We start from the raw sequence: 15,302 nt of genomic DNA on the forward strand, positions 1-15,302 counted from the left end.
AAAACAAAATGACTGTCATTAATTTGTATGTAAAACTACATAAATAGCTATATTTTTTTATTAAGGCTCCAAACCCATAAAAGGAAAGTGCATAACAAATAAGTGGAACAAGTTTACAAGTGCTGCTTACAAATTTACACTGTAAGGGGCCGAGAGCTAGCATGGAGGTAAGGCATTTGCCTTTCATGCAGAAGGATGGTGGTTCGAATTCCAGCATCCCATATGGTCCCTTGAACCTGCCAGGAGAGATTTCTGAGCATAGAGCCAGGAGTAACCCCTGAGCACTGCCAGATGTGACCCAACAACCAAAAAAAAAAAATTACTCTGTAAATTTACAAGTTTACGAATTTACACTTTTTATTTATCTACTGTTTTCATTTTTACCAGACTATGTTTATTTCTATCTATATTTATTTGCATGGACAGACCTTTGTATTAGACTTAATAAGCTGGAGTTGGGTGGGAATAGTAGGGAGGAGAGGTAAGTATTTGGGGGTAGTTCATTATCAACTTTTGAACATTTGCAGGTAGGACAGTAATTTAGATGCTAGGAGTGTCTTAAGAGGGGTTAAATTTTTAGAAATGGAGCAGTTGGTCACTGAAGACTTTAGCAGAGGAACCTGCCACTGGAACCTGCCACTAGAGTCCTTTGATTGCAGTACTTTCTAAGAGGAGCCAGAGGCTTTTCCCCATAAAATATTTCTCAGATAGTTTTGCCCTGTTCAGCATTTTTCTTTGCTTCTTGTGGCCCTCATTGGTCTATGCCAGCACTCCCCAGCTCTTGAGTGCTGTCCCCTCTGGCTGTGCCTCTGGTAGCTGCTCCTGTTCCTGACTCCAGTGACCTTCCTCAGATAGTGGCAACCTCCTGGGCCTGCCTCTCTTTGCTCTCGAGCTTGCTTTACCCTTTGGCCTCTTCACTGTGCTTCCTGAAGCTGGAAACCTGCTGCTAACTCACATGAAATGCATATCATTCTCTAGAAAGAGTATAAAGCCAATTTCACATTTCAAAATACTCTCCTTCCCATCCCTTCCAAGTATAATCCTTGCCAGATCTTCCATATGCATTTCAAAATAACAAATCTGTGTGTCTGGGGGAAATTTAGCACAGTGGTTTTCAATCTATGTTTCCAGGAATACAATGGGTCACACAGTCATTATCTAAGTCATAAGTGGTGATTTTCAAAAGAAATTAAATACAAGAAAAGTTATCAGAATGTATCACAGGAAATAAAGAATGTCATTTTCTGAAACTCTTGTGGCATATGCTATAAAAACAATATCTCTTTGGTAAATTGGTCTCTTCAACATCTCAAAATTTATTTGCTTGCTGGCAAGGGTCACCCTCCCTCCTCCTTTGCCCCATTGACACAGAGTATTTCCATGCAGAGAGGGCATGGAAACAGGAGAATTGCCTATTTGGGAAATAAAATGTTTACCTTTGCAGCTAGTTTTTTAAAAAGTAGAAATCAGGTGTAAAGTTCACAAATAGAACTATTTCTTACATAGAGATAGTTAAGTCCACATAAGTCTGGGGTAGAAGAATCTGAGAAGTGAATACTAAGATGACATCTGTGTCTGATAATTAGAATAGCAATATTTTTACCCATCAACAATCTGACAATTAACATGAAAACATGAACTGGTATTAGACAAATTAGAGGCAGAACTACATATAACACATTTTGATTAAAGCATATTGCTTGACTGATTTTCTTATGTCACAAGAAAAGATATAGAGCCATTATTTTCCCATTTTTTAGTTCAGGGATATTTTCTTTTTGACAACAAGGTACATGCACATATCTACTGCCTCATGATAAATGATCATAGCTGCTGCCATAAATCTTAGTGAAAAAAAAAACAACCCAGGAAACACATTTGGATGGACTGACTTCTTGGGTGTAAGTTAATACAGGGACATTTGATGATTTAGATATTGGGATCTGAGAATGTAGCTTAAGTGGTGGACTACATGGCTTGTCTGTGGAGGCTCTGAGTTTGGTTGCTTATCCCCATGTTACTGTGTCCTGAGTAGGCATCCAGCATTACCAAGTGTGGTTCTCATAACAAAAATGACAAAAATAAAAAAAAAACTTAAATAATTGTAGCATGTTTGGGTCTACTGATTATCAAAGGAATTTATTGTAGAGTTTAAGTTGGGTCTATGACTGAATCTAGAGAAAACTACAAGCTATATAGTAGTTCTAGTACTTAAGTGGTGATGACCATCTATATAGAACTTTCCAGGACTTTATTTAAATAAGCTTTAAAACAACTCTAGGAAGCAGAGCTAATTATCATTAGCCCCATTTTTCAGAAAAAGAAACAGACTCAAGATGAAGAAATATGAGTTAGAGTCAGGAGTTCAACAGTATGATCCCAAATCTGCACTTGTAAATTGAGTCCTCTCAGTGGAAGGTTCAGCCTATAGGCATTTTTTAACTTCTGAGGCAAGATGGTAATGCAAATTTGATTTAGGGCTTCAGAGTTTCCACAGACTTAGAAGGGCATTGAATAATGATGCAAGTTTATATTATTTGATTCCCCTATTCAGGCTACCACAATATTTCCAAGTAGAAATGCCTCCAGGAATTCAGGATGCTAGGGGGCAACAAAGTAAAAATCCTAGGCGTGGGAATTTGGTTATAAAATTTGTAGGTATTTAGAGAGCTAAATAATCTTAGCCCTTCACTCCAAGGGCTTAGAGTTAAATTCATAACTTTGAGTTAAATTTATAACTTGGAGAAGTTTAACTTCTTAAGCATAGTGTGTAGAAAGCATATTATCCCATTGGACAAAGTTATCTTTACTAGAATATAATAGAAAACATTATTAACTCTATTGGAACTCTGTTACAAGCTAAGCATGTTTTAAGCAATTCCACTATCATCTAGAGACAGACACTAAGAAGGCTGCTAGGGACTATCATTTTAATGAACTTCCAAGACAGTGGTTATAAATGTAGCTGTGCAGACTAAGAGAGAAATTCTTCTATGGGGTAGCCTAAGAAATAACCCTCTTCAAAGACTTGAGGGCCTAGGTTTGACTCCTAATTACAGCAGAGGAACCTGACTTGTATCCTGTTTCATAATCTTGTTGTGTTAAGCATCTAGGCATCTTAGAGGATGCTGTGAATAATAATTCAACTCATTTGATTTCAGAAAATATTTTGAATTATGTTTGTAATTTGATCAAACTCTAAGACTGCAACCCAGAAATAACAGAGAGAGGAGGCTCAGTAATGCATCAGTTGTTGGCCTTTTCTGCCAGTCAGTGTGTGATACATCATTTAAAGGGATTCAACTCTGCTGCTGAGTTCTGCTGGACAGTCCAACCCGAGGCAGCCATGACCAATTGTAAATGTCTGATCAGGAAAACATTGCAATTTGACACTCCATTTGACAAGTGAAAATCATCAAGCTGGATAGAGCTGAAATGATTCCTTTAGATAATATGCTCAGCATAAGAATTCAGTTTTAAGACTGAGGAAATAGAGCCAGTGCTTCTCTCTGGAGGTCTTCATACTCCTAATAAAAGCAGCTGTATAGTCAAGATAAGTCTACTCCTAACAAGATACTGAAGGCAGAGTTAGAGAATTCTAGAAAAGTGTCTATGTCATAATAATCACAGAAGTTCATTGGGAAAACTTTAACTCTAAAGCAGGACTTTCCTCTAAATTGCTCTGGGTTCTACATCTTGTTGATCAGGTGATTAAACTAGAGAGACTAATCCTGAAGTAAAGCCTCCAAATTGCAGCCTATTACAGAGACCTGGGGAGGGCTACCTAGTTATCAGAGACCAGCACCTAATAGCTAATGGCTTTGTGACTGAGAGTGTAGATGGGTATCAGTGTGTTGGAGAAAATAATAAGAAATGCAAAATTCCAGTCCATACTCTGCCCCCATTTATTCAAGACATGCAATTTTCAGTCCAAATGTGGACTGTTGTTTGATACCAGACTCAGCTCCAGAAAGTTCTCTAGTGCAAAAACTCTACCAGAGCCTTACTGCCACAAATCATTTCTCAATCTCAACAAGACCAGGGTGTGTGATGAAAATGTGCTCTGGATTCCAAACCCCCAGGAGAAAATCTCAAAAGACAATGGGGAAGCCTATACTTCCTTTATAAGTTTAAGACCTATACCTCTTAACCTGTTTATCCCCAAATATAAGGTAATCAGTCTCCTGCATCACTTTGTTCCCTTAATATTTTTTAAAGTTATTTTTATTTATTTTTTTTATTTATATATATTTTTCTTGTTTCTGTTTACTTTTTTTTCTGAAACTCCACTGTCTTGGTTCTGCTTGATACAAAAGAAAAAGTCTTGCCTGGGATAATAGCTCAGGTCAAACCAGGGCACAGAGATAATGGAGCCTGATACTCTCACCCCTAAATTCACCAGCAATATAATATATCACCATTTCTTCTTGCAAAGGCATACTAAAAAAGGGGACATTTTACGTATAGAAACAAGCTCTTATCTACTAGGAATAAGAACTCATATACTTTACAATAGAGGGGCACCTCCCACCTTGAACATATGTCATGTGGTCCCAATTTATACTTCATGTGGTTAGACGGTGACCTCCAACCCTGAACCCTAGATCTCAGACAGAACTGACACAGTTCTCTGCAACAGCTCCAGGAACCAATCTCCCTCTTGGGACACTCTTAATACTGCTTTGACACCAACATGTGCCGGTTTTGATATAATATCCTCACAATGAGGAAATGGCAACAACTTGGTCTAAGAACAGGTTGTCTTACCTTACCTCCTAACCATAAGATTAAATCAGAAGACATGTCATCCTTTGATTGGTGCAAAAGCCAACTTCGATATCTACAGAAGACTGACTGTGATAACCATGACTGGGCAGAACTTATCCTGGGACCAATAAAAAAAAAAAAAGACCCTAGGTCTTGGTCTATGATCTGTAAAACAACCAAGATCTCTAACTCCAGAGGTGTGACTGAGACAACTGCAACCGAGCAGATATTTGTGAGACATAAGACTCTATCCTATGCTTCATCCTAGGATTAGGGCAAAAACCAAGACCACCAACTACAGAAGACTGATTAAAACAACAGTGATGGAACAGAACTCCTAGAACCATAAAGAAAGACTCCATCCTAGGTTCCATCCTTTGACCTGTGCAAATACCAAGATCTCTAGCTATAGAGGCATGCTTTTATCATCCATGATGGAGCAGAAAGTTTCCATACACCACAAAAGGACCTAGGGGAGAGTAAAAGAACATATATGGAGCCTGTAGTTATTCCCATAACAGTATACTTTAAGGGCAGAGAAATTCTGTATCTCTAAGGCCAAGGGAATTCCCTTTCTAATTTCCCCAATATTTACTGTGTCTATGCAAGAAAAAAATAGAAGCACAAATTAATTTTTTTGGTTTTGTTATTGTTGTTTATTTTTTCCCAGGGGTTTTATTTTTTTGTGCTTTGTTTTGTTTTTATTTCAGGACTGTGGTTATTGTGTGGTTGTTATCTTTATTGATGTGGTGCTTTTCCAGTTTTTTTTGTATGATTTTTTAAAAAAAAATTTAGTATTGTTGTTATGTTTTTCTTCCTTTTTCTCTTTCTTCTCTTAAATGGATATTTATAGCCTCTAGAAGGACTCATTCCCATTTTTTGCTTGTTTTATTTTTGCCCCATTTTATTTTATTTTTTTCTTTACTTCAAACAGAACCACATAAGTTGAACCAACTTGTTCTGCCTCACAAATTAAGGGGGGTAAATAATGGAGGGTACCAAGACCAGAAAGTTGTATGAACATTAAGTATAAATTTAAAAAATAATCAAACTTAAACACCAAATCCAAAGCCAATGACAACAGAATTGATATCCAATCTACAACATGCTAGACACAGAGGGGACCACGTATACTAGCAACTGAGGGGGGTAAAGTAGGGGGACATGGGATGCATACTGGGAACAAGGGTGGTGGGAGGACAACATTGATGGTGGGAATGCCCCTGTTTGAATGTTGCTTTGTACCTAAAAAATTACTGTAAAAGATTTGTAATCCACTTTGGTCAAAATAAAAATTTAAAAAAGCATGCATTTTTGTAATATCTTCAAGGAATTTCTGCCTTCAAGTTTGACAGTCATTCATCTAGGCCAATGTGGCTAATAAACCTTTACTTACAATGATGATTCTCAAGAAGCTCCTCCTTTGGTAGTGTATATGATAATCTCCCTTCCTTCTCTTAGTGCCACCTAAGCCCAAGTTAGAAACTGAGAAGTGTCTAACTGAACAACTGTTCAATGTTCTCATCTTAAGATGAAGTCAAGTCACTAGGATAAAATCATGAAGCCACAGTCAAAAGTGACAAATCTAGGAATGAAAACCAAAGTCTCTCAATTCTTTTTTGTTTGTTTGTTTGCTTTATTTTGGGGCCACACCAGGCAGTGCTCATGGGTCACTCCTGGCTCTTCACTCATAAATCACACCTGGCAGGCAAGGGGGAATATATGGGATGCCAGGAATTGAACCTGGATCCATTCCGGGTCAGTGGCATACAAGGCAAACACCCTACCACTGTGCTATTGCTCCAGCCCTGTCTCTCAATTTTTAATGTTTATTTTCTTATATCACGTGTAGAACTCAGCTGCCTATGAATCAATCAGGCCTTTATTAGGTGATACATATGTATCTAGAGAGAGATATGTCAAATGTTTTATTACAGTTTAAAATATCAAGTTGAGGAAGTTCTCAGTCATCTCCATGTATTAGAAGAGGGTCTTCTTTCACTCATTCCTAGAATGGTTTGTTTATATAAGACAATATTATTTTACATTATTTTTCATTTCCAAATTTCTTTTTTTATTCTGTTGTATACTAGATCACCTTGAAAACAATTTTAAGGACAGACAGTATTCTTAGGTGTATACAAGCTATATGAATAAGGTACATTGACAATGCTCTCTTTGTATATTATTGTCTCTTCAAGAATCCAGTCCTTGGTATGTAAGATAATAGAGATGAAACATCCCTTAGGGGCAAGAATAAGTTGGGAATAGAACAAAGCATTAGTGAATTAGATTATCTTCTTCATATGTTACAAACCAGACTCACTTGTGAGTCATATCTTTCATCTTACAGAGCTCATTTATCCTCTAGCTTCACTGCTAAACTTCATTTGCCGGGACCCATGCATCTCACTGTCTTACTCCTTGATGTGGATGAACAAATCTTTCTCTTCCAGAGAAAATTTATATTGGAAGGTTTTGATTACTCAAAGAGCTCAACACATTTAAGTATATTCATGGAAAACTGAATGAAGCATAGCAGAATAAAGAAAGTATAGTTAAGAAAAAAAAAGAGGCACAATGTTAAGGAACAATTTCCGGAAACACTCGATTAAATAAGACACACTTTATCTCTGAATTATGAAACATTAAATTTAGAAAAATAGCTTGGTCTCACAAAAACTGTTGTCTATCAGTGATGGAGTCTTTGTGCTCAGTTCTCAGTTTGTTCATGTAGTCAATAATATGTTTGGAATCAGGTTTGAAAACAGAAATAATACCAATAGCTTCCAGATGAAAATTATTGATATGCACATTTTCTAAAAAAAATCTGACTGAATGGCAAGACTTTGAAGGCCCTGGTCTTTTTTAACTTCCAATATTAGAAGTATACAGAATCTGAAAAATATTTTCTTTAGTTCATAAGAATTTTTTTTGAAGATAAGCTTGCATCTATTATTAACTTAGATCTTCTGGAGTATCCACTAATTTTGAAACCATTGAATTGTGTTTCCTTTTTTCCTCTACTATTACGTATGCTTCTTTTCAGGTTGACTTTAGGAAAATGTATTTAATTTATATTTCAAACATTTTTCTATCAGTTTTGACCATGATTAAGTATTTTAAAGGGCTTTCTTGTTCTTTGTTCCATTTTAATAGTACTGTACTCTTGCTTCACAGATATGTTTGTCTTTCTTCTAAGGATATCATGGTTTCATAGAGGGCTTTTTCTGCTATCTGACATTTGATTTTCCAAGTTCTGTTTTATATTTATTTTGGTCTGACTTTTTATTTCATATTTCATGGTTTTTATCCTGATATTCTATCATGTTTGGAGGAACTAAGAAGTAGATCAGGTTAGGCTTATTGGTAAATATCTTTTCATTGTAAGATATTTGCGAGAATCAAAACTTCATTGAAAGATCATGAAATGTCAGTATCTTTAGGTCTTTTATATTTGTCTCTCCTAAGAGAAATTCTTTTCAGCGTCTGCCCAGATTGTAACATTCTGGAAAGGAGAAGTTTGGGTAGGGAACTTACTCTTATTCATAATTTAGAGTTTCACATAATTTTTTCTTTTCTTTTTCTTTTTTTTCCTTCTTTATTTGAACATCTTGATTACATAAATGATTGTGATTAGGTTTCAGTCATGTAAAGAACACCCCCCTTCACCAGTGCAACATTCCCACCACCAATGTCCCAAATCTCCTTCCATCCCACCCCATCCCCACCTGTACTCCAGACAGGCTTTCCAGTTCCCTCATTCATTCACTTGATTATGGTAGTTCTCTGTGTAGTTATTTCTATAGCTGTACTCACCACTCTTTGTGGTGAGCTTCATGGAGTGAGCTGGTGTTGCAGCCCTCCTCTCATTGTCTCTGAGGAATGTTACAAAAATGACTTTTATTTTTCTTAAAACCCATAGATGAGTGAGACTATTATGCGTCTCTCTCTCTCTCCCTCTGACTTATTTCACTCAGCATGATAGATTCCATGTACATCCATGTATAGGAAAATTTCATGACTTCATCTCTCCTGAAGGCTGCATAATATTCCATTGTGTATATGTACCACAGTTTCTTTAGCCATTCGTCTGTTGAAGGGCATCTTGGTTGTTTCCAGAGCCTGGCTATTGTGAATAGTGCTGCAATAAATATAGGTGTGAGGAAGGGGTTTTTGTATTGTATTCTTGTGTTCTTAGGGTATATCCCTAGGAATGGAATAGCTGGGTCAAATGGGAGCTCAATTTCCAGATTTTGAAGGAACTCCATATCGCTTTCCATAGAGGCTGTACTAGGCGGCATTCCCACCAGCAGTGGATAAGAGTTCCTTTCTCTCCACATCCCCGCCAGCACTGATTGTTCTCATTCTTTGTGATGTGCGCCAATCTCTGTGGTGTGAGGTGGTATCTCATCATTGTTTTGATTTGCATCTCCCTGATGATTAGTGACAAGGAGCATTTTTTCATGTGCCTTTTGGCCATTTGTATTTCTTTTTTATCAAAGTGTCTATTCATTTCTTCTCCCCATTTTTTGATATGATTAGATGTTTTTTTTTTCTTGTAAAGTTCTGTCAGTGCCCTGTATATTTTGGATATTAGCCCCTTATCTGAAGGGTGTTGGGTGAATAGTTTCTCCCACTCAGTGAGTGACTCTTGTATCCTGGTCACTATTTCTTTTGAGGTGCAGAAGCTTCTCAGTTTAATGTATTCCCATCTGTTAATCTCTGCTTCCACTTGTTTGGAAAGTGCAGTTTCCTCCTTGAAGATGCCTTTAGTCTCAATGTCATGGAGTGTTTTACTGACGTGTTGTTCTATATACCTTATGGTATCCAGTCTGATATCAAGGTCTTTAATCTATTTGGATTTTATCTTCGTACATGATGTTATCTGCGGGTCTATGTTCGCTTTTTTGCAAGTGGCTAACCAGTTCTGCCAGCACCACTTGTTGAAGAGATTTTCCCTGCTCCACTTAGGATTTCTTGCTCCTTTGTCAAAAATTAGGTAATTGTATGTCTGGGGAATGTTCTCTGAGAACTCAAGCCTATTCCACTTATCTGAGGGTCTGTCTTTATTCCAACCATGCTGTTTTAATAACTATTTAATAACTATTGCTTTGTAGTACAGTTTAAAGTTGGGGAAAGTAATGCCTCCCATTTTCCTTTTCCCTAGGAGTGCTTTAGCTATTCGAGGGTATTTATTGTTCCAGATGAACTTCATAAGTGTTTGATCCCCTTCTTTGAAGAATGTCATGGGTATTTTTAAGGGGATAGCATTAAATCTGTATAATGCTTTGGGGGAGTATTGCCATTTTAATGATGTTAATCCTGCTAATCCATGAGCAGGATATGTGTTTCCATTTCTGTGTGTCCTTTCTTATTTCTTGGAGCAGGGCTTTATAGTTTTCTTTGTATAGGTCCTTCACATCTTTGGTCAAGTTGACTCCAAGATATTTGAGTTTGTGTGGCACTATTGTGAATGGGGTTGCCTTCCTGACTTCCATCTCTTCCCTATCATTATTGGTGTATAAAAAGGCCATTGATTTCTGTAGGTTGATTTTGTAGCCTGCCACCTTGCTATATGAATCTATTGTTTCTAGAAGCTTTTTGGTAGTCTTTAGGGTTTTCTAAGTAGAGTATTATGTCATCTGCAAACAATGAGAGCTTGACTTCTTCCTTTCCTATCTGAATTCCCTTGATATCTTTTTCTTGCCTGGTTTTGGGGTCACACCTGGCAGCACTCAGGGGTTACTTCTGGCTCTACGCTCAGAAATCGCTCCTGGCAGGCTCAGGGGACCATATGGGATGCCGGGATTTGAACCACCAGCCTTCTTCATGAAAGGCAAACACCTTACTCCATGCTATCTCTCTGGCCCCAATTTTTTGCTTTTCCATTTACCTCTTTTATTCAATGTCCCTAAAGCATAAAATTTTTCTGAAATAACCTCAGCAAGGATAAAAATGGAAGAAGTTTGGCCAGCAAAAAGGAGAAAATGAAGAAGGGTAATAATTCTAATTATCTGTACTCAAAGAAGAAGCAAAAAAGAAATATTTTTGAAACACTTATTTGTCATGTATGTTTAAAATCCATGTGAACCTAATTACCAACAGTATCTTTTTCTGCTCAATCTCTACACTTTTCCAAGTATTTTCTATTCCTAAGAGTGTTGTGAATACCTTTTTCATTCATCTCTTGCTCTTTCTGACTTTGTGGATTTATAATTTTAGAAATTTGCCTTTCTGTCTAACTACTTCATTTTTAAAAATGCATAGTTAAAATTCATGTCTTTAGTCCACTTTCACAAAGATCTCAGGCCTCTGTTAGCTTCTGTTTAAAATAAGATGCTAACCTCAGAATGTCTTTCAGGTTCTGTGAATATCAATTTCTCTGTATCCATGACTATCAGACTGATTGATTCCAAGAACTGTGAGAATGTAGACAAGCAGGGAAATTGCTAGAGTGTGAGTCATTGGAAGTTTTATCCTAGAGGTAAGGGCTTGAAAATTGTGTATGGATTGAATAAATGGAGAGAAGAAACAGCAGGATAACTAGAACCTCGGAAGGAGAAAGTGCATATTTAAAAATAAAAAATAAAATTGGTTGATCAACAGGTATATATTTATAACTTGTAGGAAGCTTTCAAAGGCTGAAATTTAGACTTAACTGCAGCAAGAAATGTTATTCTTCAAAAAATAATATAACATTGGTACAAAAAACTTTTTATTTCATGACTTTTGCACAACTCTTATTTATATAATTTCTCTTTAAAATGAATTTAAAAAAACTCATGTCTTATTTTTCTCTTTCAAAGAAAAACTAAAAAAATTTAACATTTAATGTATTTTCAGAACTGATGCTGTGTCTGTAGAGACAAAGTTAAATTTGATGTCATGTTTCATCTGCTTTGTAATTTTCTTATAGGTGCTGTTGTTGTATGCATATAATCTAAAGCCCATGAAGATTTCAGATGTGAAATATTCCACTTACAGCAATGCATTTGTTGGTTCTCTCTGGATTCCACTGAACAGGCAAGTAGAGGAAGGTTATCTGCAATTCCAGCTCGTTTTGCTAATATTTTTGTTTTTGTTTTGGCCACACCTGGTGACGCTCAGGGGTTACTCCTGGCTATGCACTCAGAAATTGCTCCTGGCTTGGGGGACCATATGAAATGCCAAGGCATAAAACCGCCATTCATCCTAGGCTAGCGTGCTCAAGGCAGACGCCTTACCATTTGCGCCACCACTCTGGCTCCTCACTTTGCTAATATTTTTCAAATGAAAAGTCAGCTTCAAAATATGCAATATGAATCACAGTTGAACTCGTAGAAGATATTTTTGGAAAATTCTTCCATTTGTTTAGATGAGTATCGTGTTTTAGTAGTTAAGACCATGGACACTATATCCAATCTGCTTTAATTTAAATGTCAATAATGTCCTTACTACCTTTGCAATCCCAAGCCTGTCACCTTTAAATAAGAGTTTTCAACAGTCAAATGGGAACCAAAATCATATCCAGAGTTGTTGAGGGTCCATTCCTGACACTTTGTAAATGTGCAGAGTATGAGAACATTGCCTGTGCCTTATTTACCCCATGATTTGAAATGTGCTTAAAAACCCATTTAAATTGACTTGTCAAAGTAAACCACACACACCACCTCTCCTTTTCCCTAAAGCTAGATTATTCTGCCTCAACACTTTTCTTCCTCCTCTCCATCAAGATGCTCACTTGGTTCATGTCTGACTTTTCTATTCTCCTATTTCTTTGACCACAATACTTAGGATTTTTTTTTTACCTTTTTAATGGTTTATTTAAATTTGTTTTCACCACTTAGTTCATTGCCCACATCATTTCAACCTCTGTTTCTAAAGTTCTAAAATGGAATTTACGTCCTCAGTCACTATTTGGGGTTATTAAGATCAAGTCACACAAGTTTCTATATACTTTGTAAGACATAGTGTGCACATGTTGTCTCATGACTTACATCACTTCTGTCCAACAGAGCCTTTTGTCCCAGAGGCTTTCAGTAACTACTTAATCAACAGAGAATGGCCATTTTCTGGTTTCCCTGGGAGAATCTTGTTCATGCTTCATAGTGTCCATTTAGAAGAACTTAGTCTCATCATGAAAGAGAATAAAACAAGAGGTGTTTTAAGAGCTGGCTGACTTTCAATTAATTATTCAGCCAGATATTTCTTTCTTTTTTATCCTTCAGTGAAATAAAAGGAAGCCTAGACAGATTGATCATATGCCAGCATATTAGCCAACAAAAATTAAGAAATTATCCAGAAATAAGACAGCCTTTTTTTCCCCCCAACTACATAATGAAAATAATTGGAATTTGTAAAGTAGAATGTAATCAGTTTTATGGGACTTGGGGAATGAGGTAGAGAGTGGACTCGGGGTGCTCAGGTCTCTTCACATGCAAGACATACACTTTATCAGTAAGTCACATCCCTAGCTCTACAATTCCTCTTTCATTTCCAAAAGTTTCTAATTGCAGTGTGTCTGGTCACTGTAGGTTTCTAAAATTAGAGAAAACCCTTGTCTGTGAGACCATAACAGTGGAGAACCCAATAACCTTTCATCAGATATCCCTTGGAGACTCCCTTGGAGTCTTGATAAAACTGCTATTTGTCTCTTACTCAAGGAGGTTTCCTTGGTGATGCAATGATGGAGAGGACAGGATCCATTTGTGAGGAATTGTTCTTGTTGACTATCTTTGAGAAGGCAAAGTAAGAGGGTGATAGAGAACATAACATTTCTGAATAGGACTCTGGTGTCAGTTTTCTTCAGGGGATTATTGCTCCTTCATTTAATTTCCCTTACTTATCAGATGGAGACCCCTGCACCCTGGCTTATGCACACAAGTACTGTCCCTATAAGTACTGTAGTTTAGAGTCATGAAATTTTCTATTTTGCCACCATGTCCTCTCCCTCCTCATTATTCTTTCTCTTTCTTTCTTCCTTCCTTCCTTTCTTTCTTTCTTCCTTCCTTCCTTTTTTCCTTCCTTCCTTCCTTCCTTCCTTCCTTCCTTCCTTCCTTCCTTCCTTCCTTCCTTCCTTCCTTTCTTTTTCTTTCTTTCTTTCTTTCTTTCTTTCTTTCTTTCTTTCTTTCTTTCTTTCTTTCTTTCTTTCTTTCTTTCTTTCTTTCTTTCTTTCTTTCTTTCTTTCTTTTTCTTGTTTTTCTCTATCTTCTTTTTTCTTTCTCTCTTCATCTTTTTCTTTCTTTTCTTTCTCTTTTTTCTTTCTACCTCTCTTTCTTTCTCTTTCTTCCTTCTCTCTTTTATCTCTTATTTTTCCCCTTTTTTCCTTGCTTGCCTGCTTGCTTGTTCTTAGCCACTATACAATACATTTCATCATTATAGGTTCATTTAGTGGCCCTTTAGAGACAGAAATAACTCATCACTGCTATTATCTTCAGCCAGCCATTTATTACATGGCATTAAGATGTATGTAGGAGAGATAGCTTGAAAGGCTGAAGAGCATGCCTTGTATGTACTAGGCCTCAAGTTCAAATTCCCAGCACCTGAGTGGCCCTGAGTACTTGGAGCTACTAAAAATCTTGAGTATTAAGTGTGACATAAGCAGAGAACTGACTTTATGACTATTATTGATTTTGGGAGCAAATAAATAAATGCCTTTTTTAACTTTTCAAATGAAATATCTTTATTTTTTAGAGTTATTTCAGTTCATGAGAAACTATCTAATCTTGCACAAATTGCTGAAATTTCATTGCCAGCAAGTTCTGAAATTATGTCAGATGAAAATAAATCTGAAAAAGTAATGGATGTGAAACCAATTGATAAAGATATAGAAGTAAGTCACACAGTAATGGAAAATATGCTATTTGTTGGGTGCAGTACATTATAATTATTTAAATTATCTTTTTAACTTTTTTAATCAACAACTACATGTGAACAAGCTTATCATAATTGTGTGGTTTATCTTCCTGCTGTCTTCTCTATTCAGAATACCAGATATTACCCAACTTTTAGATCAGGGATGGGAAAGCATGTGAAGTCATGTGACTTGGGCCTGGTACATGCTTCTCGTTGGCTGTCTCTATCCTGTCTGCCTGTACTATATAGCCCACAAATGAATTTATAAATATCCAAATGGCCCTTGGTTGATTAAAGGCTCCCTCTGTTTTAAAGACATCATTGATACTTCCTTCAAAGCCCTTCCAAATAGAGCAATTATCTAAATCTTATAGGCAATGTAAATAGAGCCTGTCTCGAGACACTATGCTGATACAACTGTGAGTCTTCAAAAGCAGCAGAATAGCATTGATTTTATTTCAACTTGATTATCTTAGCATATTAATTACTCAAATAGGGAGAGAAACTGAAAAATACACATAAGCATACTCCAGGCATTTTATTATTCAAACAAACCAAAGATGATTAATCTTATCACACAGTTTAATGGCTTTGTAATCATATTTGTGATTTGTTTGAGATCATGCTACTTCCACCTTACCTAAGTTTTGAAACCATTGAGCAATGCAATACAAGAGTTGGAGAAGAAAATATCAGCA

General features: G+C 36.6%; 1 protein-coding gene across 1 annotated transcript in view; it reads left to right on the top strand.

Annotated features, from left to right (window-relative positions):
- The window catches only part of CFAP54 (cilia and flagella associated protein 54), a 443,326-nt gene that overhangs the window by 378,158 nt on the left and 49,866 nt on the right, over positions 1 to 15,302 (top strand). Inside the window, exons 65-66 of the mRNA XM_049782938.1 lie at positions 11,687 to 11,793; positions 14,443 to 14,581. Coding sequence (XP_049638895.1) covers positions 11,687 to 11,793; positions 14,443 to 14,581 — 246 coding nt within the window. The remainder of the gene's footprint in view (positions 1 to 11,686; positions 11,794 to 14,442; positions 14,582 to 15,302) is intronic.

This window comes from Suncus etruscus, chromosome 11 (assembly GCF_024139225.1).
Source record: "Suncus etruscus isolate mSunEtr1 chromosome 11, mSunEtr1.pri.cur, whole genome shotgun sequence".
Lineage (NCBI taxonomy): Eukaryota > Metazoa > Chordata > Mammalia > Eulipotyphla > Soricidae > Suncus > Suncus etruscus.